This window comes from Argiope bruennichi, chromosome 9 (assembly GCF_947563725.1).
Source record: "Argiope bruennichi chromosome 9, qqArgBrue1.1, whole genome shotgun sequence".
Classification (NCBI taxonomy): Eukaryota; Metazoa; Arthropoda; class Arachnida; order Araneae; family Araneidae; genus Argiope; species Argiope bruennichi.
Genome location: NC_079159.1, coordinates 18,911,305 through 18,938,564, shown reverse-complemented (window position 1 = coordinate 18,938,564; position 27,260 = coordinate 18,911,305). Strand labels below are relative to the sequence as shown.

At 27.7% G+C, this 27,260-nt stretch overlaps 2 protein-coding genes across 2 annotated transcripts; both read right to left on the bottom strand.

Annotated features, from left to right (window-relative positions):
• Positions 1–6,948: 6,948 nt before the first annotated feature.
• LOC129984876 (histidine-rich glycoprotein-like) lies at positions 6,949–9,129 on the bottom strand. Its single transcript, XM_056094834.1, has 3 exons — positions 9,118–9,129; positions 8,593–8,643; positions 6,949–7,284 (listed from the first exon to the last, which is right to left on the bottom strand). Exons 1-3 carry the CDS (start codon positions 9,127–9,129, stop codon positions 6,949–6,951), a joined length of 399 nt encoding a protein of 132 aa, XP_055950809.1.
• An 8,634-nt stretch (positions 9,130–17,763) lies between these two features.
• Positions 17,764–22,214, bottom strand: LOC129984875 (histidine-rich glycoprotein-like). Its single transcript, XM_056094833.1, has 3 exons — positions 22,131–22,214; positions 18,348–18,401; positions 17,764–18,183 (listed from the first exon to the last, which is right to left on the bottom strand). Exons 1-3 carry the CDS (start codon positions 22,212–22,214, stop codon positions 17,764–17,766), a joined length of 558 nt encoding a protein of 185 aa, XP_055950808.1.
• Between the last annotated feature and the right edge of the window lie 5,046 nt (positions 22,215–27,260).

The window sequence follows — 27,260 nt, the reverse complement described above, 5'->3', positions numbered from 1 at the left end:
AAAATTTATCATTTGAGTAGAAAACCGAATGCATTTTTATATTCGTTACATTATTATTATGAAGCGGCGATGACCCAACTGAAAAGTATTAAATTTAGTAACATTACATCAATTAGCAACGCATTTATTGAAATACGATGTAGAAAACTGTAGTTTCCAATAGAAAACTCTCTGGTAATTTGTATTTTTAATCTATGTATAAGCACAATATTTATAAATGAATTCTTCTTTAAAACTGGGAAAGATCAATACATAAGATTTTGATATACATTAAAAATGAAGTTTCCATTGTCATACATTTTTTCATATAGTTTACTTGGGTTCATTTTTTTGTAACTTGAATATTTGGCATGTTGCACTTTTTTTAAAGAATAGATTAGTATCTTTGGGATGGAAAAATAATTTTAATGTATTGTACTTAAGTCTATTTTCCTGTTATTACAAATTAGCTGCTTTATATTTCGATGCAGGTGCTGGAAGGCGATTGGCATTATTTTTTCTTGCATGGTATAAAGTCTCCAATGCACAGAGACGATTTTAGTAGATGATAGTTAATATTTAATTGAAAATCACTTCATTTAAAAATATAGGCGTTGTTTTTTAAAACGAAAGCATGTTTAAGTTATAATAGTTTATTTTCGAGTTTATAATTTTGTAATTTTATCACATTTAACTTATGTTTTCAAACATAGATCCTATCTCTACGCAACGCATGGTTTATCAAGAATGCAGTTCATTTCACACTTGTAGCGAAAGTAATAATGTTTCCGAAATTAACTATAAAAGATTATTGTAAATATATTTGTCTTACATCTGTAAACTGAACACAAATTTTATTTTTCATTTTTTTTTAATATCTAATAATCAATCTTTTTTTAAAGTGATTACTAATGCGATTAGTAACCATTTTATTCTAACTGAAATAAAGATTGCTTTATTTAATGAAACGTTAAGCTTTAGAAGACAGACTAATTTTGGAATAATCGGTAAATTTTGTAAGTTTATTTTAGGACTTCACCTTGATTTAAAATTAGTGCTATATAATATTTATTTTCCTGTCTTGTTAAATACTTCTTTTGAATTTCTAAGCAATAACATTTTGACCTTGATGTGATTCTTAGATTATTTAGTGTAAATGCTTTGTACATTCTATAAACAGTGTAAGGACTTTGAAAATTTCAATATTACTATGATTTGTTATTGATTTTATTTGCACAGAAGTATATCTAGTCCTAGATAAATAATGCTCAAATAGTTTCTAGATTATTCGGCTTGTGCAGTCCTACTGTTTGAGGATAATAGTATATTTGGCACAAGAAATAAATTAGTTATGTGTGTTTTGTGCTTAAATAAATATTCCTATTACTTTCTTTCAGATACATAGTTAGTGCCAAGACATATATTTAAAACCGCAGTGACAAATTTTTCTGTATTAACAACTAGAATTTTGCTTTCTGGCATAAAAATATTGCACTGAATGATTTGATATCTTTTCTAGCATAAATGCTTGTTTCTCTATTTCGCAAAGATAAAATAAAGTTTAAAAAAATGTTATGTTGTGTATAATAAAAAGTAGAATAAAGAAAAAATATATTTATGAAACATTATCAGCATAGCACTGAGCTTCAGTTATTACATGATTTTGAAAAAAAAAAAAGCTTTTGAGAATGAAATGTAGTTGAGTGGTTGTAGATGACACTGCGATATTAGTAATTGCGATTGCAGTTACTCTGTTGGTAAACGGAAGTTTGATTGCTTAAAATACAGTAAAAAATAGTGAATTAGCAACATCCGGTGCAATTTTTTTGTAAAAAAAACATTTTTGGGTTAATTTTTGGAGTTAGTTTTGGAGCTAGTATCCTTCAATAGATTAGTTAGTGCTTGTGTTTCATTATTTTATAGGAATAAAAAAAATAAGAATAAATAAATGGGATATTTTCTTTTATAAAAATGATTCTAATCGCATTTTCCAAACTATTAAAATTATTTTAATTAATTCAAGCTTTAAAATGAAACGCATTATTCAAGCTTTTCCGTTTGTAAAAAGTATTTAATTAAAAATTTTCTAAAGTTGCTAAAATTATCATTTGTCTGATATTTCTTTCAAACTGAAACAGCAATTTTCACGAATGTTTCTAATGGACTATATAACTATGTTTCTACTGCAAACATTCCATATTTATTTTACTTATGATTTTTTTTAAATACCCTTAACAATTCTATGAAGACTAATCCCAATTTATTTAAAAATTGTTTGTCACATTAATGATGTACATCATATATCACATTAAAAATAAATTAGTTTATTATAAACTACTTTGTTGATATTCTTTAAATAAATGACAGAATTTATAAATGCATTGTGTTCTGTCTTACATTACTCTTACTTTCATTAATTTAATTTTATTTTTGTCATACCTGATAATTTCTTTTAAATCATAATGATGCATTTATTTTGTCAGAAAGACCTGATTTCCATTTTCAGTAATTTCTTATTATCTTCTTGAATCTTTGCATATTATATGGGTGATTTTATAAAATTAATAACATCTAAATTCTGACTTTTATTTTGTCCTTTAACAAAATTTGGGAGTTATTTTGTAGCTTCTAAATTAAATATATTTTCTAGAATGTTAGTAAATTTAATGCCATTTGTTTAATCACTCGATACGCTATGTCCCAAAAATTACTACAAGAATGGAAATAACTATCAGTTTCAGGTTAGAGTCCTGAAGATAACTATACTGGCTACTCAGTCCCGCCTAATTAAGGTTTTTGGATTCAATCTGATTGACTGCACTATTGCTATAGCAAGCGTTGTTTCGAACTAAGGATCCTAAGAGTCAAGGGCCATCACTGGCCACGGTACAACGCTTATCGAGAGAAGCATGTCTCGTCGATAGGAGGTAGCCGAGACCCATCATTTATGTACCTACTAGAATGACCAGAACCAACCATCATACTGGAAGCTCCTCATCCTCGTTTCTGAGGTGTTCTCCGGTTCTAAAGATATTTATTAATATTGTTACGAAATTTCCGGGGTTCGTTTGGATAGTGGGAGTTATATGGTGTGGAGAACGCTCAATCATCAAGCGGCGGTAGAAAATAAAAACAACGACGTTTATTTACACGAAGACACACAGGACAGCACAAAGATGACGACTATATACAGCACAGAAGACGATTATCTTCAGCCGAGACGTGCAGCATACAACAGCATACACAGCAGCATACAACAGTATACACAGCAGCTCTACTCCGTCTCTGCTTCGCTAGTCCCTGGAAGACGAGTTCTTCACCATCGCTTCCGACTACTCTTCGACTCCACTGGTCTACGACTCAATTCACCGTCCGTTCACCACTACAACGACTCCACTGGTCCACGACCACTCTTCTCTGTCGCTTCCGACTACTCAATTCACCACTGGTTCACCACTCTACTCTACTCTGCTCTGCCGCTTCCGACTTCTCCTCAATTCACCACTGGTTCACCACTCAACTCAACAATACTCTGCTCTGTCGCTTCCGACTTCTCCTCAATTCACCACTGGTTCACCACCCGACTCACCACTACTCTGCAGCTGCGGGTGCTTCCTTTTATAGGTCTCAGGAGGCGGGGCTAGAAGCCTCTCAACCAATCAGACGTAACTCCGTTCCTACTGGACGGATCGGGAAAATTCTCGATGTTTCGGACATAATCTATTTTGGCGCCAAAGTAGCCAAATTCATCGCCAAGTCGCCAAATGGTCAAGTTTGTCGCCAAGCTCTGGGACCTCCTATGGAACCAACTATGCTGGGAAGCAGCATAGCAGGTTCGTAACAATATTTTTAATTAAATATAATATTACGATTTCTAAAGGTAAAAGAACTCGAGAGCGCAGAGATACGAAGCAAAGTCTAGTAGCAAAGAGAAAAGATGTCTAAGTATATTTTACTCTTAGATTATCAATAGAGATTCAATTTTAAAATAAATATTTATCTCCGTAAGTATATTCGGCCTGCTGGATTTCTTGTCCATAGCCAGGTTTAAGTAACATAAAAATTGATGACATTCTGCTATGGGTTAAAGCCGCAAATGGTTTCCATCAATTATTCTTTTAGAGAATATATTTTATAAAATACATTATTCAAATATTTCTTCCATTTAAACAAAATCAAATTTTCCATGAAAACCCTCACTAAAAAAGTTAAAACTCAACTTAGCTTAGTAGCGGGACGAGCGGTAAATGGATGACTTAGAAAAGTTATTTCTCTTTTTCATCTGTATATTTAATTGACAGAAGTAGAAATTAAAAATGATTTTTTTTTTCAAATAATGCTGGTTATTAATAAGTAAGTGCAAAAATTCAAAAATTATTTAATAATTATATATCAAACATTCATTCTGAAATAACTTTTTTTAAAATGTCTGGAATGACGAAATTAAGACATGTCTCTAAACATATTCACCAATTTAAATAATGAGATTATTATTTTAGGAGAATTAAATAATATATCATTCTGTACGTTTTCTGAATGTAAATTTTACTTTCTGTTTTTGAGTTCTAGTTCTATTATTTTATTGATTCACATGGGTTTTGTCTGTCTTCTTTTAACTATCTTAATTTTAATTTCCAAAAATTTGTTATTGACTTATTTATCGGTTGAGTGACTTTCTATTTAAATTCACTTTCAAATGAATATTTTAGGTGCTTTTCTTTTGTTTACAATAAACTATTCCCAAAAATTGCATTAATATTTAATCAGTATTGTTCTTTGTAAATATATATGAAACTTTGGGAGAAACAAAGATTTTTATTTAGTGTAAGCAATAATAATAAGAATTTATTTACAGGTAAAGTATAAGAAACAGAAAAATGAACAAAAAATGTAATTAATAATACAGAAATGAAATTTTTTCGATAAACACGTGAGCTGCATTAGGAATTAAAACGACGCCGTTTAAGAAATAGAAGTCCTTTGGACTATAAACAGCAAAAAAATTTAAGACACGACAATAAATAAATGAAGCAATTTTATGGATCTATAAAATAATGCTTGCAGCTGGATTTAAAAAACAAATGGTATTCATCATTTTTGATAGCTATTATTTGTACAAACATTGACAAAATCGAAACTACAACCTTCTCTCTTCTTTTCTAAAATTAATGCGATTCGTTTTAAGGAAATTATTGAATTTTAAAGCTAATATCAATATTTCGGCGATAATGCATTAAAATGCGTTTGCATATAATACAATATGGCAGCATTTTAGTTATTTTATTTTACATTCTGCATATACGTTTTAACATTTATACGTTCAAAAAATGTTTATTCATTAAGGAATCTGTTTATCCCTAGACTCCAAAGTTCGTGTTGCAGCATAAATGTTTCTGAATGTCTATAATTTACAGTTACTATATAATTCAAAATCATTTTTTTTCGTATTAAATCTAATAATTATTTTAACAAACTGAAATAAATATCTTATATTGCATAATTATTTTCAATATATAATTTTTTTAAAGAAATAATTATTCTATGAAATACAATCTCGTCGTTTATGCAATGTAAATAAGCAAATGCAAATTATTTTACAAGATTCACCTCTTAACTATGAAACCCGATCTCGTGCATCAAATTATTTATTTTTAAATCAAATCTATTGGCTATAACTAAGTAATTCATAGTTGTCATAATTTAATCCAAACATAACCGATAACCCATTAACATCTCAAGAATCCCATGGGCTTTAAATGCATTCCAGAAATAGAAGGGATTTATTTAAATAAACAGTAATGAAAATTACAAAATTAAGAGGCTAATATATTACACCTAAGCTCCGTTCTACATTTTGAAGCATTTTTTTTCTTATCAATTAATTAGGATGCCCATGCTGTTGGGCTTGGTGATGAAACACATTGTTATGACCATAAACATGATGACAATGATAATGATTTTCATGATGATGGTGCTCTAATAATAATGATGATAAATGTAAAATCAAAGTTTATCTCAAGCTGGAGCATAAATAACGGTTCTAGGTACGTTGGTCTTCATAGCGACTATGAATCCATTTTCATCTCATCTCCTCTCTTCTTTGTAACCAATGTATAAGGTCAATCTTGGTAATTAATTATTTAAATTAACATATTAAATTATGAATACTGTACTGAATCTCAATAAAAATGCTGGTTTTATTTATGTTATGTTTATCAAACCGGTTTTTATTTGTATTAATTTTTTCTATGTTCCCAAACGTTTTGTTAAATAATCTTCTAGCAGAATTACTTTCTGCATTTTGTAATATTTATAATATATGATATAAAAATATTTCATCTATAAAACAATATTTTGGAAAGTACTTCCGTTTCTAGATTTATTTTTGCTGGGTGAAATAAACTAATAACACAGATCTTATTAAATATTATTTTATTTCATTTCAAAAGCATTAAAAAGCCTCAACAACAGCAAAGGAATAGAGAAAAACTCAACGACAAAGAATGGCTAACATAAATATATACATATTATGTTATAGGTGAAACAAAATTCTAAGAAAATAAAAGGATGTCATGAGAAGAAGTGCTGTTGTGGTTAAAAATATGACGGAATTTGAGATGACAAATTCAGTATAAAATTCGAATAATTAATTATTTGAAACAGAATCAAAAAATTTAACAAGATAAAAGTTTTCAGAAGAGAATGAAGGAATTAGTCAAAGACAAAAGTTGTTAATCATGAAGAATTAGCAAAAAATTAAAAGAAGTTAGAAAATGCTGCAATAAATAAAAGGGGAAACTCAGACCAGAAAATAGAACAGAAAATTAACTTAAAAGATGTTAAAGAAATGAAAGAAGCATCCCTTCCTCTCCAATTGTCTAGAAAGCTCTGGCATCTATTAACTCAACAAAAAAGGGAAAATAATTAATGATCTTTTGAAATTAATGAGATTTAAGTATACTAAATTCTTTAACCATGATGATGATCTTGGTGATGGTATACATGAGCATGTCCATGATGATGATGTGCATGGTGGTGAGGCGCGTGGTGATGGTGAGCATGCGAATGCAATTTGACATGAGCGGGATCTTGATTGGCAGTTCCTGGTTCGTTGGTCTTTACGGTGGCTCTGAATCCATGACGGTCTGCTACGTAGTGGACTTCTCTATGGATACCTCTGTGGTCAGTAAAGCCATAGCTTCCTTGAACATGATGACCGTCTCCGTGTTCATGCCTATGTTGAGATCCGTGGTGATCTTTGATTTCGTAGCCAAATTTGTAAGGTTGAGGATGGTGATGATGGTGCTGAAAATTTTTAGATTTAGGTAGTGTATAGTGTAATTAAACAAAATCTAAAATAAAAATATTTTACTGACAACTTAAATTAAAATAATTAAGAATTTTTGTCATGGAAATATAATGAATTAGCAAAAATATAGAGGACTGTTTTCTTTGAAAATTATTATTTTTTTTGTGTGTGAATTCATTTAAAACAAGCACTTAATGAAAAACTTAAAAAATCCTAAGATTTTTTTTTTTCGAATATTGAAGATTCCGTTTAAGAAAAGGTAATGCTTGAAATTATAATATAATATCTCTAATAATAACGAACTTGAACATTTTTGTTAACTTTTTTTATATTTATTCTGATGAGTATATTTTTTATTGCTTATAAAAGTTACTGATAGGTGTTTAAACTTTGTCTTCTGAAACCTTTTTCAATTAAATTATTGTATTTTGACTTTGAAAAAATTACAAAATATTAAATTTTGAAATTAGTGGAGGCAATTATGTAATCTAGAATGATAATTTTATAATTTCAAACCAAAAAAAAAAAACTCGATTAGATATAATTCATCATTATAATTCATAATAATCATAAAATAAATTTCTATACTTTATTGAAATTAAAATAATATAGTAGGTTTTAATTTTTTAAGCAGGACAACCGCTTATTTTTTTTTTTTTTTGTTAATTCATTACTTAAAAGGAGAGATTTTAGTATATAAAGCACTACGAAATATCATGCAGAAAGAAAAATAAAAGTCATGAAATTTTATATCTTAATTAATCTGATCTGTTATTTGCTAATTGATATTCAGGTAACCCAAAAATTTAAATGTTAGTAATATTGCTCAAGCAATATTGTAGAAATATAATCGATTAAAAAATGTATATTGTCTGTTATAAAATTGACGTAGTTAATCTCTATGTTTAAACCATACTGATGAAATGTATTCTTCATTCTATTTAGGTATTTTCATTCTGTCAAAATTTCTGATTAATAGAATGAATTATGCACATTTGAGAAAATGAAATGTTAGAAATAATTTTTATCACATATTTAATTGATTTCTAAACACTATTGCCTTTTTAAATTCTAGTAAGATATTAATAGTATAAAATGGAAAATGACGAATTGCCTATTACATTGAATTATTTTATTAAAGAAAGCGATTTTGCATATATTTCAATATATATTTCTATAAAGATATTTATGTATAAAATTGTAGGTTGTTGTTTTAAACTAAAAGTTTTGTTTTATATCCGTAAAAAAACTTAAATAAAAATCATAATCGACTTACAAAAACAATCATGTCAGTAAATGCTTACCTCCTGATGACTTCCGTAGACAACTACACACAGAGCAACCAACAATAAAACCTGAAATATATTATTGCACTGTTACAAGTTTGATCCAAATATTCGAGCGTTAAATATTTTTATCATTAAAGAACATTCAAAATTCTTGTTTTGTTATATTAATTCATATAAGGAATAACTATAAATTTTCTGAAATAACGGATGACACATATATATTTGCAACTTTTCAATAAAGTGCATCCATTAGAAATTACTTTAAAAGTTCAAGCGTTATAAAGGTAATATACATATTAGTGATCAAAGGTCTTGCATGTTGTGGTGCAAATATATATATATTTTAATATCATTCTGAAAAGCATTTATCATTGTCTTAAAATATTTGTAGTTATTGGGTTTATTTTACTGTATATTGACAATTAGAAATCAGATATCTGTATCAAACAGTTATATCGGATGATTAAATCTAAGTTAGTAGTAAAAAGACAGCATTGCAAAGTGGCAAGTAACAATGAATGATTAATTTAAAAATTTTACCTTTGCAATCATGTTGATTCTCGAATGCTGTATGATAAAACACTGGTTTGAAGCTCAAGAACTGAAATGACTTAGATTAACGGTGGTGTCTTTATATATATCAACGAAATTTGACCAAAATACAAAGTGCAAATGACGTTATTCACAGGTTTTAAGCTCTGCTATTTAACATATTAAGTACATTAGGTCAATATCACGCAGGCATTTTTTTACAAAAAAATAAAAGATAGACTTAATCAAGCGTTTTATTTTATACATTAAAAAGTGAAAAAAGTAATATTTTTCGTGAAGTGAATGATAGGAAGAAAAGTAATATTTATTTTTCTTTTCATTATATGTATTTTATGTGTAATTTCAGTTGGTTTCATTCATTGTACAAATTGCATTTTCTCATTTTTTAAAAATAAAAATTAACCATTCCTACCACTTCTAAAATAAGAGTTGAATTGATAAATTAAAACTTGATGTTTTGTTTGAATAAAGCTTAAATTTTACAAGAACCTTTTTCCATGTTTATACAATGTGATAAAGAATACACAATTTAATTATTAGTTTACTAATTTATTTTAGAAGAATATTAAAATGCCTTTTATTAAGTTTTTGTAAATAATTTAATTATTATACAAAAATGTTCAGTATTTTGTATTCAAATAACATATTATTTGTTTGGAGTTGAAAAAATTAGTTACAAATGCATGAATTATATTTTAAACAATGAATCCTTAATTTATATTAATTACGCTAATTTTGGGATCGAGAATATATATTAAAAGGATTCTTCGTAGCAATATAAATAAATGAAATAAAATAAGATAAATAATACCTATTGATTTCAAAAGGTGTATTGAAATTGTATTAAACTTTTACCACAATACACAAATTTTACTACAGAAAAGTATTTATTATAATAAATACATCTCTTGAAATAAATTGGTTAATTCTTGTGCATCGGAAGAATTCAGGGAACTGCAATACAGTTTAACTCATAGATGAACAGAAATTTGAACTAACCACGCTTATTTTGACAAAAGTTGTTTAAAATGATTAGAAAAAAAAAGTTAAAGAAGAAGTTCTTGATTTTAAACTTAACTGTAGTTTACAATAATACATAATAGCCACTTAAAAATATGAAGAAAAATGATAAGAATTTAAATTTAAGAATGCTGAATAAATACAAAAAAAATACATATAATGTTATTCAAAAACTCTCACCTATGAGGATCAACATATCGGTATGAGGATGAGAAGTTTACAGTATGGTAATTGGTTCTTGGCCCTTGCGTGGGTACAGAAATGATGTGCGGCCGGCTACCCTCAACTGATGACGGGCTGTACCTCCCACAATAGGGATTTTACCGTTGAGGGGCTGGCCCTTAGGATTCAATCTCAGTTCCGCCAATGCTTTCATGACTGTCCCCTCAATTTAGATCTATCCATGTGCTTCAGGGTGGGTCACGGTACTTATCTTTTGTTTATCCAGAAATTAAATTCCGCTTTCAATTTTCTTCCACAAAAGCGCCGGTCTAGTAATTTCAAGCATGCATATCCACGTTGCTGACTCATTGATAAACAATAGAAATCATTTTTTTAAATCCCTGACTAACGCATCAACTGCATTTGGAACATTTAAAATGTTTTTTATGAATATCCTGCCGCATTCAAGTCACTTTTTATCACCTGTTTTCTTAACCCTAGGAATACAAAACCAATGAAGTTCGTAGACAAAATACTGTGAGTGGTAAAGAATTGGGTGTGAAGCTTTAATGAAGGAACGAAATTCGCTTATAATGAAGAAAGAAATGCGTGTCGGTTTCAAAATTGATGATGATTTACTTTAAAAGTTGAAGAGAAGATTCAATAGAATCTAATGCCACATTTTCATATTCACTTCTTCATTATCGTAAATGGCGTCTTTCTACAAGGAGTGCATAAAAAACACATGCCGCTCTAAAATACATACTTCAATAACAGTCGCTAATGTGTTTAAATGTAACCTCAATGTAGTTCTTCATCATGCATTTAAACTGTTTTTTTAAACATTTTTTAATTATTACTTGGAATTTAGGTTTATGAATCATCGTACAAGCAAATTTTTCATTTGATAAAATACGATAGATAATTCAATCAGATCGATTCCATAATTTCTTTATCCCTTTTAATGTGTATTTTTACTAACTTTCTATTTTATTTAATCATTTGTTAATTTCATTATGTTTTTAAATAGATAATGATTTTTTGCTTAAATTCATGCTCGATGTTTCTAAAAGGGTTTTTCTCGGCTTTTTCTTTCATTTGCGCTATGTTTTCATTTCAAGATCTATCGTGATCAGAAATATAACATCTATTTCTTCATTCTAATGTATCGATGGTAGTTAGGCAGTCAAATTGGGAAGAACGAAGATTTAAAATATATTTCAATATAAGAGATTAGATAATAGCAAATAATTTCATTTTTCAAAGCCTTTGGAGATTTAAAATTTTCCCGTTTTCAACCTCGAAATTATATAATAATTTGTTTTGCACCCTATTATTTACTATAAAGCAAACAATGGAGCATTAAAAAAGTTAACTACTTCTTTTCACAAGAATCCTTTCTATAGGACAGATAAATACTTAAGATATTTTAGTGCAACATTTGTTTCTTTCGTACATTTGTAGAAATATACTTACTCCCAGCAATGCAACTGTTATTAAGAAAAATCAAATCACACTAACTGCGAACTGTCAATATGATTATCGCATTGTAATTTGTTTCTCTCCCTAATATATACATGTCGTGATGACCCCTCATCGTAAATTAAAATTGTTTGCTTCAACAACGTTTTATATGTAACTAACTGAAAAATTCAGAGTTTTTCTATGAAATTAGTTTGGATTCCTGAAGCCTGTAAATTACGAATATAAATAACTTTATACTTTATGGATTTATATTAAGAATATAAATTACGAATACACATATTTTCTTTTCTTTTATTGACATATATCATCATAGTAAGGCGGGTTCATTCTATAAAATGCCAATCTACGAGTTTATAAATTACTCCTAATATTGAATGTTATTTATAATATTCTGATTTATTGACTATTTTATGCAATATTTTAAGAAAAATTTGATCTATGCTAATTTTGGATATAAAAATGCAGACAGAATTCCCTTCCAACTGATATCTTGTTAGACAAATTTTTATTTATCAAGTTATGCACAATCTTTGAATGAAAAATAACATACATACATTCAATTTCAGTATGTATAATTGGTACAAATAATGTAAAAAATACATAAGTGCTCTTTGTCCATATTGTAAGGTCACAATAATATAAGGCTGGCCATACTGCAAGGTCATAATAAAGTAAGACTGCACACTGTAAGGCTGCAATGTATTTGTGACGAACACGGGAGTTGCATCGCAGATATGTTGAGTATAAAGTAAGAATTGTTCCGTAAAGTAATTTACTTCCTTAAAAATGTGAAAGGTATAGTTCAAATTTAGAAAGTGAGTATACTTTCTAAGAAAAGTCTTTCATATTATAATCAAAATGGCAAAATGAGGCACTTGTGAGCTAAAAAGATGTTTAATATTATTTATTAAGTAGCTGCATCTATATTTATTTATTTATTATTATTTTTGCTTAGGAAAATACTTGATGCAACTTTCAAAAAGCTTCACAGTAAAGTAGGCACAATTTTCCAGTGCCCCAAGTATTATGTCCCCATTTCTTCCTTCAATATCTGTTATAAAATCAGATGATTATCCTACGCTTTTTTTTTCTAATATTTTTATATTTTCTGCTTCATGTTGGTTAGAGCTGCAAGGTTATTTAGTTCTCATTCATTATTTCTCAATCATCATTTTAAATTAATTAATTTCCTCCATCTCTATCAAAAACGCTTCAATTAATTTTGCAATTTTTATTATTTTTTTCAACTCATTTTCTGTATGCGGCAACATTGTCAACATATGTAAATAATATTTTTGTGAGGGCAAATAAAATAGAAGCAATCAAGCGATAGAGAAATTTTAGAAAAATTGCTTTTGGGGGAACCAAGTTTAACAAAGATTTACTCCACTAAAATTTTATTTTATTTTGAAATTGACTTACTGTGTTCGTAATTTGAAACGACGATGTAACGAAAAGAGAATAATGAAACCTAGTCTTTATATATCTAAACATAAAAGAGAATATATGTGCATAAAAAATATTCAGAAAAAAACTTAATGCTATTAGTTTTTCTTTATTATTTTTTATTTCTTGATTAAAAAAAACAAATCAATGCAAATTATAGAGATAGACAAGACATTTTGAAACAATGCAAAAATAAATCAAATTTTACCATTTAAAAAAAAATTGTGCTTACGGAGGTATTTTTTATGAGCCCGGTGAATTAGATCTTTTATAAAATAATTTCGAATTTTCTTATTTATCAAAAGCTAATATCTCTGTTGCTTTTCGTTTCTATGGTATTAAATATTTTGTTCAACATATGCTCAAGAAAATCGAAAAAAAAAAAAAAAAGAAAATAAATAATGCAGTTTATCATTTAAGCTGGTATAAACATTTTTATTATTTTATTTTATCAATACAATACTTCTAATCTCTTTACAAATAGCTTTAGATATAGTATCAATTCAACTTTTGTAAAGCATGAGTTAATAAGATTCTTTCTCTTTGTTTTCAAGCAAAAAAAATTGTAATAAAGCAGCTTAAAGTTGTTTGAAAGATATGTACGCTTGAAGCAACATACTTGTTTCCTTTTTTTTTATAATAATTCGTTTCGAATAATTTCCTTTGTTCTACCGATTATATAATGTTATTTAATAAACGAATGTAGTATATCTCTAATATAGCCATTAAGGCACTTTTATTTAAAATTTGGCTTATTTCAATGGTTTAAGAATAAATTTTTCATAAGGATCTTTCACTCATACTTATATGAGATGTAGATCTAGATGTAAGGAGTTTGATTGCCAGAGTTTTGGAATTGTGTACGTCAGTATTTTATCGATAAAAATAATTTATTTTAAAAGCTTTCAAAAAATTATTTTTAGTTGATTTAATAATTTAATTGCATTTTAAACCTATATAAGGGACATAATCTGATAGTGATTTTAATAATACTATAATTTAAAAAAAATTAATTATTAATTTTATAAAATTTAAAACAATACTATAAAAAGAAAATAATAAAATTTACGATTTCTTCTTTTTTGAATGCTGATAAGAATGTGTACCTTTATAATCTAATCTAATGAATAAATCGCAAGAGTATATACATTAAACCCGGGAAACTATAATCTTCTTGAAATAAGAAGTTTACGCTTATAACTTATGTCAGTCTGAGTTTTGTATTTATTTGAAATTTTAAGATTTCAAATAAATACAAAAAGATATTAAATTTTAAGATTTAATTGATAGCTATGGAGAAACAGTATATCATCTGAAGAAAAATTTAAACAGTCGAATTTTGGTTTTAAATAACCATAGTTAATTCTACTTTTAGAAATATTTTAGGCATTGATAAATCCCATTCAAAGTACAACAATTTTATTACCTTTTTAAAGAGAAAGGTAGAATGCTAATTGTATTTCATTCCATTGGATGATTCCATATCTCTACTCAGCAAATTGCTATGGCCAAGAAATTCACAGAGATTCAGGATTGAGCAACTTATAATTCAAATATTCATTGCCATTATTTCATATGTCTTAAGTTATTTATATGCAAGTTATCACTCTCTGATTATCAAATAAGCGTCTTAAAAACTCAAAAAATTATGCTAGTTCAATAAAATTGAGTTTTTAAAAAGAATTTCGACATTTCTCTTTTGTATTTGCGGCTATCATAAGTTTTCTGTTTGTAAATATAACTATAAAATAGCTAATCCCTAGCCCGCCTTAGAAATAAGGTTGTTGTTTCTTATGGCAGTTGCCACGGACAAGCCCGCTGTTACGAAGACAGCGATTTTTAGCCGATGTGGGAGCGTCTCTTGTTTTTTTTTTAGTAGCGCCAACTACGGTCATTAGTTCTACTTTGCTACTCACGCATCACTCATTCGCTTGCACAGACCCTTTTTACAGGAGGGCACATTCACACCTCTCAGATAGAACAACGGAAGAACAACCATGCCCAAATCGGGACTCGAACCCAGGACTCCCAGATCTAGGAGAAGACGCGCTATCCCTATGTCAGGACGCCGGCTGAAATAAGAGTATTTTGTTTGACCCTATCAGCGCTATGGTGAAATCAAAATAGCTCCTATGAAGGCAAGATCTATTGATTCATCCTACATTTAAGATATAGGACCAGTCATAAGATTAGAAGTAATTCACTTCAACCATTATTACACTGTATAGAGAAGCAAGAAATTCCTTACTTATACTCTAAATTCTCATCTTTGTATTTCAGATGCTCTTTGGTAGAATATTTTAGAAAAGTAGATCTAAAAAATGTAAGAATATTCTACATCATAAAAATAATGATGCTCTCTTAACTGATAGTTTATTTTTATGGCAACTACACTCTACAAATTATTATTTAATTTCTGAATAAACTGAAGATACTTCAATTAAGTGCTAAGAACTAATTTATGTGATTGTATGTATATATAGTTTAAGTAAATTTTCCATATATGTTCAATTTATTAAGGAACTATATTTTTCCACGACATATGTTATTTTTTCTTCAAATTACAAGAGTAATTTTTATGGAAATTTAGAGAAATAAAACGAATAGCTGCTACAATTGTTAATAATAAAATTTGGCCGAATAGAAAAAATACTTTTGGAATCGTCATTCCTGATGAAAAGGCAATTAATATCCAGTTGAAAATTGTAAATCACTTGGACCAACCAGTTTCAGTAACTGACATGAAATAAGCCAAAACTAAAACACACAGCTTCTGACCGCATCCATATTTTCTGAAATATTAGTTTTTAATAAGTAAATTTAATTTTGGTTGATCAACAAATTATTTGTAAAAAGTAAAGTACATTTTTTTTCTATTTTTCATCAAACGAATGCGACGGCTTGTACAGCGAGTATAACACGTTAGTTGCATTCCGAAATATTTTGTTCATTTTAGGTATTAAATAACACTTTTTAATCAATTCAAAGCTGTGACAATCCATAGTGCTCATAAGTAATATAAGAAAAAAAACCCGAAGACAAAAAAAAAATGAAATAAATACCCATAGTGAAAAATGGTTTTGTTGTATAACAATGATGAGAAATGAAAACATATCTGTATAATATATTTAAAAAAAATCAAACTAACAGATTGGTGATTCTGAAAAAAATTCAGTAAAATTTCATAAGAATATATTAAACATTCAAATATTTTGATTTTGCTTGTTCTTAGTTATATCTATAACTTTGTCAGAAATAAATAAAATATGCAATTATTGTCTTATTTTATTCTAAGATTGATAGACTACTATATTAAAGACCTATAATTAATTTAGATACCAAAGAATTCAATATATAAAACTGTACAATGTAAGCAAAATAATCTAAATGCTTTTTACATTTTCTTATTAAATTGGTATAAAACATTTTTGATGAAGATTGTTAAAGATGAAGTATAATCTGATATTTAAAAAAATATATAATTAAATAATATTTAGAAGGGATTTCATTCCTGTTTTCCTTCTAAAATCAAATTAAATTAATTGATGAATACTTGAACTTTATTTATAGAAATTAAAGGCGGAATTAGAAACACACGCACTAAATTTAAATATAATTTATTTAATCATATTAATCGATTAATTTATTAACTTTGCACTCGATAATTGGGGATCTTATTTAATATCTTATTTATTTGCCTTGCGCCAGTGATATATTTATGCGAAGGTAATAATAGAACAAATATAATAATAGAATGTAATGTATTAATAGAACAATTTTATTTATTGAAATTTTGATGTAAAAATGTCAACAGTTTTATCATATTTTTATCTTACTTGTATACTGCACATTTCCGAACAACTTTTCTTAGCTATATATATTAAAAGATTTATTTTCGTAATTAAAAATTATATTTCTGAAGTCAACTATAACTAATATTGAGTAAACACTTTCATTGAAATATTTCCTTTTGTGAACTTTAAAAACGAAAACCTTAACTGTTATTCTAAGTTAGTCAGTTGTTGATTACAACAAAGTCAATAACTTAGGCTATTAAAATTGGTTTTCGTCATATCACAAGATTGTACTAATGCATGTACGCTTCCACTCGGAGCATCATCATCATCAAAAGAAGTTCAATTTCCGAACTTTATCATACCAAAAATAAATTTTAAAATGATTTGAAAATTATTAGGATTTTTCTATTAACTATTATTCTCTTAATTAAAAAACGTACGTTACTGCATTTCATTTAAAACCACATATTCCGAAACGTCCACATTTAATGTGTCAAATAAGTGAGTCTTCTTTCGGATTCTTCCTCAATTCTTAATTCCTTAATTGTTTGTACGTTTCCAAATAAAACCAAGATCAATTATTATAAAATATATTTTATTTGTGGCATCAAATGCTTGTAGTACCCTTTGTACGCAATTAGCAAATAAGAAATTATTTGGCAACTATAAATCTTCAGTAAAGACCATTTCCATTCAATGCTTCAAAAGTGAATATACATATAAATTAACCATGGTGATGTCCATGGTGCTGATGATACACTTGAGCATGTCCATGATGGTGATTACCATCATGATGTTGGTGATGATACACTTGATCATGCCCATGATGTTGATTACCGTGATGGTGGTGCTCCTTATGATGATGAGGCTCATGATGATGATGAACATGATGAGCATCAGAATGAAGCTTAACGTGAGCAGGATCCTGATTGGCAGTTCCTGGCTCGTTGGTCTTCACAGTGGCCCTGAATCCCTGCTTGTCAGCTACGTAGTGGACTTCTCTATGAATACCTCTGTGGTCAGTGAAACCATAGCTTCCCTGAACATGCCCATGTCCATCGCCATGCTCATGTCTGTGTTGAGATCCATGGTGGTCTTTTATTTGGTATCCAAATTTGTAGGGCTGTGGATGGTGATGATGGTGCTACAAAAATGAAACGAAGTTTAAAACATTTGCTACCCTTAAAATTCAATGCATTATAGAGATTAGAACACAAACGCTTTTTGAAATTTTTTAAAAATGTGTTTAAAAATAGGTTAGGTCTGAAAATAAAATTTGTAAATTAGCAATTTGAATCAGTATTTTACCTCCACATGATGACTAGCATAGGCAACTATGCTGAGAGCTGCAAGTATCAGAACCTGAAATAGAAATATTTATTTTAGTTAAAATAAAATTACCATTTAGAATTTTAACAATTCTAATTTGCTTCTAATTAAACCTGCAGATTTAAACTTTTTATTTTTTTCATTTACACTTTTTGTGTTATAAATATATACGTATTATTCGAAACTTATCATATATTTGTCTTAAGTAATTCAATTTTTGAAATTTGTAAATTGAATGCATTATCGGGTATACTTTTGACGTGATATCGATTTTCTGATGTCGCACAGATGGAGTAATAATGGACCTTCTTTTATAATTATTTCGTTTCAGAGATGTTAAAAGTGTAGTTTCAAATATTTTGTTATAATGGTAAAATTTTCAGCTAAATTAATACTTTAAATTGAAATATTTAAAATAATAAATAAATTATATATTTTAAACTAAATAAAATATTTTAAATTAACATTTTAAAATAGATAAAAATATCTAAAATTTTAAAATAAATAATTTTATTTAAGAATAACTAAAATTTATTTAAACATATCATGCTAATAAATGCCCCCATAAATAAACACAAAAGTTGCATTCCTTAATCTACATTTATTTAAACCTTACTCTTTCATTACTTTTTAATTGTTGAAATATAAATGCGAAATATTTCAAAATTGTAAATAACTTCTGTTAAAAATATAGTTAAACGACTTCATTTTAAAATTCTATTTTTACTTAAAATTAATTAAGAATTAGCAGTCTTCTGTAATAAAACTTACCATCAAGTTAATTATTTATTATATTTCATTAACTAATAATTGTATAAGTATTGAAATGTTAAACAATATCGAAAGACTAATGCTTTCGACATGTATTATCTCAATGATATGAAAAAAAAATTGTCATTTTACTTTTATGGAAGTTAAATTATCATACTTGCATATGACATATTTAATAAAACTAAATAGTTTATGATATTTCTTATTACCTTTCCAAACATGCTCTCTCAAATATGCAGTTGTTCTGAGGATGTAATGTTTGTAGTATTGCTTCGATTCCTTTGATCTCGCTGTATTTGAGATTGTAAATGGCGGCTGTTATTTATATGCTCAGGATTTAAGCAAAGTTCCAAGATACAGTTGACCTCGCTTCAGGTTTTAAGGTCAATAGCGTAGAGTAATAAAACCTTAGGTCAATATCGCACCAGTTTTCTTGAAAGGAATGTCAGATTTAGTCAAGCATTTAACTAGTATCTTTCACTTTGAGGCAGAAACACAGCGAATTTTCACAAGCGGAAGTAGGATATCATATAAAAAGTATTTATCTTCTATTTTTTTTTACTTTGTGAAATTATTAATGTCATGATTCTTTAGCCCAATTAATTTCAATACTTTCAATTAAATCATATTATATTTAAAATCTAAATGAGCAAAAAGTTTAAAAATAGATTAGTAACAATAAAAATTAATATTTTTTTAATCTTCAAAATTTGGAGATATTTTAATTTTATAAATGAATATTGTATAATTTGGTTCGTTAACTTTTTGTAAATTTTATAGTATATATGCTTTGAAGAGTATTAGTATTACTATTATTGTTAATTTTGTGTACAAATCTATATATTACTTTCACCTATACACTGTATAAATGAATTATGATATTGAATATATGTAGTCTGTAAAAAATAAATTACTAATACATCTATTATTAAGCTTAGATGTTTGAAATAATAAATCAAATACTTTAATTTATAATATGATATGAAATGAACCATTGTCCATATTTGTTTTTTTTCTAGCTTTTTTGCTTGTCTTCATAGATTTATGAAGCAAACTACAATTTCTTTAGTTATTGTGATAAGTGCATTTAAATTTCAAGCATAAAATCATTTTTTGAAACTTCTATATACATATTTTATTTCATTCGTACTCACTTATTTATTTCGTATTTCATTTTATTCGTACTCATCTATTTATTTCATATTTCATTTCATTTGCACTCAGCTATTTATTTCATATTTCATTTCATTCGTACTCATCTATTATTTTCAGAGAAAGTTTGGTTTCCAAAGCGTTTTTTTCTGCTTATAGATGTTTAGAGAACTTGATAAATTTCAGACTTTTTTTAATAAACGTTTTGATTTTGTTTCGATTAAAAGTTGTGCGCGTTACCAGTATTATGAATTAATTATCCCAAATTACCCCACATTTTAATTTAATGACTCGAATGAAAAAAACATTGATAATTTTACCGCCAGGGTGAATACATGAAGAGTGAAAATTGATAATTAATAACTAATTTATGAAATGCGTACTTATCGTGAGTTTAATTAAAAATAGCTTGCGCAAGAATAAGAATTGCGCAAATCAGATAAAAAAAATAATGATCCAAATGGCTTTGGTGAGCAAAGTTTTTATGTTAATACAATGGGATATATTTTTCTATATTTCTAAATAATATGAAATATCTGAAAGAGTTTGTAGTTCTTTCATATAGTCAAAGGAATTAAAAAATAATAATAATAAAATTGGGAAATTTTATGAGAATAGGAAAGCCTAATTGGCATTGATTAATTAAAAACTTCCACCAATTAAAAGGAAATTTTGCTATATTAACCGCTTAACTGTTTTGCCCGAGTGACATACGAGCATCGATTTATCGAATTTTGATAGTTGTAAGCAAAAAATAAGCCATTCATAACGATTATAATTCAATATTAAAATTATTTCGACTATATAGATAAGTCAAGTATTCAATGGATTTCCATTTGAATCAAAATAAGAAAATATTCCCAAAATATAAATTATCTTATTAGATATTAAAGAAAATAAAACAGTTAAGGGGTGAAAAAGCCACAGACTGTTATATAAGTTATTTAAAGGAGTAAAACATATACCCTGGTTTTTACTTTGGTGTTTAGAAATATTTGGAAAGTTTTTTATAACTTCTAAATTAAGCATATATTCAAGAATACTACAAAATTTAAGGTCTTTTTTAATTCATTGATTTTAAAATCCGAAAAATTGCTGTATGAACACAACGGACTAACAGTTTCCCGTTAGATTCCGAAAGATAAAAGAAGAATTCTAGATCGGAGAGCTACGAAGCAAAATCCAGTAAAGATAAACGATTCCAAATTATATCTCACTTTTAGATTATCAATTACTTTTCAATATAAAAATAAATATTTACTTTTGGATGTACAACAGACCTGTTGGATTTTTTTTTTGTCCCCAGCTACTTTTCGTGCTACTTTTAAACTGATGGTATGATTGGCTAAGGGCAGCAAATATTTCCCCCTATCAGACATTCTTGCATAGAATTAATTTTATAAAATACAGGGTGGTTATAATTAAACTTCCCCTACAAACAGCATCGTACAACGCAAACGGGTGAAAGGATTGCAATTAAATTTGGTATATATACTATACACGAGATGTGCTCACTGAATTTTGAAGAAGAAAAAATTAGTTCCAAAATGTCCATTAGAGGGCGATTTTTCCGGTAAAAAACATTAATTCTAACACAATAACCGAACAAAACGGAATACAGAAACAATATTAAGATTTATTGACTAGTTTCTGATCACCTTGTCATCGAACCAGATTAAGTAAAGGTAAGAAAAAAACCCAGTACGCTGTTTGAGAAAAAAAAAAGTTCAGTTTGCAGAAGCAAGAACAGATTAGGACAAAATTGCACAAGAGGAGCAGTTGTAAATCGTGTCCAGAATGATACAGCGAAAGGTGCACCATGTGACCATCCACATTCACCTGCAAAATTTCAAGTTGATGGGCAGTGTTTCCAACAACAGATCTTAACTGATCAGTTGTAATGCTTCGCACATGAAGCGTCATGCACTTCTTTAAGTCATTCAACGTCGCAACAAGAAACCGTCAATATTACAGCCGGAAACATCGACATAAAACATGACAACGACTGCAGACGTTTCTTAACCTAATCTGTATAGCATTAAGATTCATCTTCTTCGCAAGCATGCAAATCCCGACATTCTTTCCTAGAACTGACAGCTTTTCTCGGTTTTACATTTTATTACTCATAATTCTTGTTTTGGATTGTCAATATTGTTTCTGTATTCCGGTTTTGTAGTTTAGTTTGTTGAAATTAATATTTTTCCGGAAAAGGTGCCCTCTGGTAGACATTTTGGAACTAAAAATAATTTTTAAAACTTCCGTGAGCGCATCTCGTGTATAGTCTACATAACAAATTTCGTAGCAATCCGTTCATCCGTTTGCGTTGTATCATGCTGTTTATGGGGGAAGTTGAATTATAACCACCCTGTACATTAATCAAATATTTCTTCCATTTAATAGAAATCCACTTTTCAACAAATGCGTCCGCTTAAAAAAAATACAACTCAACTAAGCTTAGGGGCATGACGAGCGGTAAATGTATAACTTGGAAACTTTTAACTTAGAATCTTAGAAAAGTTTTTTTCTCTTTCTTCTGCATATTTGATTGATTTCCTAGAACTGACAGCTTTTCTCGGTTTTACATTTTATTACTCATAATTCTTGTTTTGGATTGTCAATATTGTTTCTGTATTCCGGTTTTGTAGTTTAGTTTGTTGAAATTAATATTTTTCCGGAAAAGGTGCCCTCTGGTAGACATTTTGGAACTAAAAATAATTTTTAAAACTTCCGTGAGCGCATCTCGTGTATAGTTTACATAACAAATTTCGTAGCAATCCGTTCATCCGTTTGCGTTGTATCATGCTGTTTATGGGGGAAGTTGAATTATAACCACCCTGTACATTAATCAAATATTTCTTCCATTTAAAAGAAATCCACTTTTCAAAAAATGCGTCCGCTTAAAAAAAATACAACTCAACTAAGCTTAGGGGCATGACGAGCGGTAAATGTATAACTTGGAAACTTTTAACTTAGAATCTTAGAAAAGTTTTTTTCTCTTTCTTCTGCATATTTGATTGATTTCCTAGAACTGACAGCTTTTCTCGGTTTTACATTTTATTACTCATAATTCTTGTTTTGGATTGTCAATATTGTTTCTGTATTCCGGTTTTGTAGTTTAGTTTGTTGAAATTAATATTTTTCCGGAAAAGGTGCCCTCTGGTAGACATTTTGGAACTAAAAATAATTTTTAAAACTTCCGTGAGCGCATCTCGTGTATAGTCTACATAACAAATTTCGTAGCAATCCGTTCATCCGTTTGCGTTGTATCATGCTGTTTATGGGGGAAGTTGAATTATAACCACCCTGTACATTAATCAAATATTTCTTCCATTTAAAAGAAATCCACTTTTCAACAAATGCGTCCGCTTAAAAAAATACAACTCAACTAAGCTTAGTGCCATGACGAGCGGGAAATGGAAAACTTAGAAATTTTTAACTTAGAATCTCAGAAAAGTTTTTTTTTCTCTTTCTTCTGCATATTTGATTGATAGAAGTATAATGCGGAAAGAATATTTTATTAAATAATGACAAATATGGCACAGAATTGGTAAAATTATTTGATAATTTCATATGAAAAGTTCATTCTGAAAGAACTTATTTGAAAAGAAAGTGTTTAGAATAAAAAAAAAAAAAAAGACATGTTTCTAAATATTTCATCCATTTAGGGAACGATATTATTATTTAAAATTAATTAAATATTGTGATATAATTTTTTGGGCATTCTGAATGAAAATATTACTTTATATTTTTGATTTTTAGTTACAATATTTTATTGATTTATATGAGTGTTTGTCTATCTTCGATTAATAATCTTAAATTTAATTTCGAAGGATTTACTATTGATTTATTTATAGGTAGAATGCTTTTCGACTTTAATTTTGCTTGGAAAATCTTTTTTAAATAGATTTGTTTCAGAATATTTTGATTCATTTGTTATAAATTATTAACAAAAATTCCATTAATATTAAACCAATAAAGTTCTTTGTAGATAAATATAATACTTCGGGAAACACAAAGATATTTTAATCAATTATAATCAATAATATTAGCAACAATTACAAGCAAAGTATGCTAAACATTAAAATGAATTAAAAAAATTAATTAATAATATAGATATGTAAAATAGTTAATAATATCAATATTCATGTGAGCTGCATTTGTCATCATTTTCAATCAGCTTTCTTTTCCATGTTATAAGTTTTTCACCAAATAGTTGTGCAGTTTCTATTATCTCTTTGAATTCATTTCCAGTACTGTAAGATTGCCAATTCTCAGCAGCGTAGAACATGTAAAATTCTAGCATTGGGCATATTAAGTGGAAGAAATTAAGAAATGTAAGTATTTTATAAAAATTTCATTTTAAAAATCCCAGTTTGATAAAACTTCATTATATTGAAATCATGTTTCATCTTGAAATTAATTTTTTGTGGTGGTAATTTGAGAACAAGTTGTAACGAGAGTAGAATAATGAAACTTAGTCTATGTACGTGGTTTCTTAAAAAAACATACTTGCACATAAAAGTTATTCAGAAAAAACAAAATTTTATTAAATTTTTTTTATCATATTTAGTGTTTTTACAAAAGTAAAACAGTGCAAGTTGTAGATATATGCAAAACAGATTTTAAAGAGAAATAAAGTATACATAAAGAAATTAAATGTCAATAATTTAGAAAATTTGCTTTGCTGAAATATTTTTTTATGAATCAATGGCTGATAAATTGTATCATTTTTAAAATTTCGTATTTTCTTATTTTATCAAATGTTGATCTCTGTTTTAACTTTTCATTGTTATTGTTTTAAATATTTTTTCATGATATTCTCAAGAAAAAAAATAATAATAAACAACCATGTTTTTCCATTTAAACTGGAATTATCATTTTTCTTTTATTTTGTCAATACAATGTTTCTAATCTCTTTATAACTCTAACAAATAGTATCAATTAATCTTTTACAAAGCGTCAGTTAGTAAAATCTTTTTCTGTGTTTTCAAGCAAAGCAACTGAAGTCTTTAATAAAGTCGCTTAAAAATGTTTGAAAGATATGTACGCTTGAAGCAACATAGTTATATAATGTTATTTAATAGACGAATTATATAATGTTATTTAATAGACGAATACAACCTCCAAACGAATACAGCCATTAAGGAACTTAAATTTTCATTTGTGTAAAGATAAAATTTTCATATCGATCTTTCACTCATACTTATATGAGCTCTAGATCTAGGTGTTAGAAGTTTGTTTTCTAGACTTTCGAAAGTCTAGTTGTAAGTAAAGTGTAAGTTGGTATTTAGTCCATATTATTATATATTATCTCAAAAGCTTTCAAAAATTAATTTTCAATTAATTTAAAAATTTATTCACATTTTCATCTGTACAAGTGATATCTGATAGGGATTTTGCTTAAAAAGTTGCATTATAATTCATTAATATTTCTAATAATAAAATTTAAAATAATACTGTAAAAAATAAGAATAAAATTTTCTTCTTTTTAGAACGCTGATAAAATCGCGCTTTTGAAAAATAATCTAATAAATTAATTACAAAATTATATTTATTAAATTCAGGAAATTATCTTCTTGATTTTAGTTGTTTACGCTTATGTCTTCCTTTAATGTAATTTTTGTGTTCATCTAAAATTTAAATATATATATATATATATATATATATATATATAATATAGCTATGAGAAAACAGTATATCAGCTGAAAAAATTTTTAAGGAGTCGCATTTTTGTTTTTAATATCAATAATTAATTCAACTTTTTGAAACATTTTAGGTATTAATAAATCCCGTTTATAATACAAAAATTATATTCTTTTTTTAAAAAAAAAGGTAGAATGCCAATGATAATTAATACCATTGGATGATTCCATTTTTCAACTCAGCAAATTGCTACGGCCTTGAAATTCACAGTGATTCTGAATTGAATAACTTATAATTCAGTTAATGATTTTATTATTTCGTATGTCATCTTAAGTTATTTATATGTAAGTTATTACGTCTCTGTTTATCAAATAAGCCTCTTAAAAATTCAATAAATTATGCTAGTTCAATGAAATTGGGTTTTTAAAAGGAATTTCGACATTTATCTGTTGTCTTTGCTCTCTTATTCTCTTTTGTTTCCATTTTGTAAATATAACTATAAGATAGCTACTCCCTGGCCAGCCTGAGAATTAAGAATATTTTTTTTGACCCTGTCAGCGCTATGATGAATCAAAATAGCTCCTATGAAGGGAAGACCTATTCATCCATCCTACAATTATGAGATGCGAACTGTTATTAGAGTAAAGGTAATTCAACTCCAGCCATTATTACACTTTATATAGAAATGAGAAACTCCTTATTTATATCGCAAATTCTCATCTCCATGTTACAGATACTCCCAATGAAATATCTTAGAAATATAAATCTAAATAAGATGGAAATATATCACATCGTAAAAATAGCAGTGATCTTTTAACTGATCGTTTATTTTTATAGTAACTACAACGTGCAAATTACTATTTGAATATCCGAATAAACTGAAGGCTAAACTAAACAGTTATAAAATAGTAAGAACTTACATTATTATAAGTGTATTTATATATACGATTTAAGAACTGACGCCAATTATGTTTAAAATTTGAGAGTGTTATATTTTTTCAAGGTATCTGACACTTTTTCACCAAATTATGAGAGTAATTTTCATGGAAATGTAAAGAAATAAGACGAATAATTTCTGAAATTATCGCCACATTGAAAAGAGGCAGTCGACTCTCCATGGCCAAATGGTCATAGCACTGCTGAAGATTGTGAGTTCGAATCCCGCCAGAGACAGTGCGATTCACAGTTTGTGTAAATATTTAATTTCTTGATTTTATGTTGCCCTTTATTTCATGTTCCAGAAGATACTGGACATTTCTTTAGTTTACCAGACAAGTGTTCCGGACTTTTCTTACTGTTACCCAGAAAAGTATTCTGGAACTTTCC

What these genes read in the sequence shown, in the direction of transcription:
- LOC129984876 (XM_056094834.1), bottom strand. An exon ending in TCTACGGAAGTCATCAGGAG is followed by an intron (nt 7,285 to 8,592) that starts GTAAGCATTTAC and finishes AAAAATTTTCAG; the next exon opens with CACCATCATCACCATCCTCA.
- LOC129984875 (XM_056094833.1), bottom strand. Translation starts at nt 22,214, where the DNA reads ATGACGCTTCATGTGCGAAGCATTACAACTGATCAGTTAAGATCTGTT. An exon ending in ATCAACTTGAAATTTTGCAG is followed by an intron (nt 18,402 to 22,130) that starts GTGAATGTGGAT and finishes TTTCTATTTCAG; the next exon opens with GTTCTGATACTTGCAGCTCT. An exon ending in ATGCTAGTCATCATGTGGAG is followed by an intron (nt 18,184 to 18,347) that starts GTAAAATACTGA and finishes TCATTTTTGTAG; the next exon opens with CACCATCATCACCATCCACA.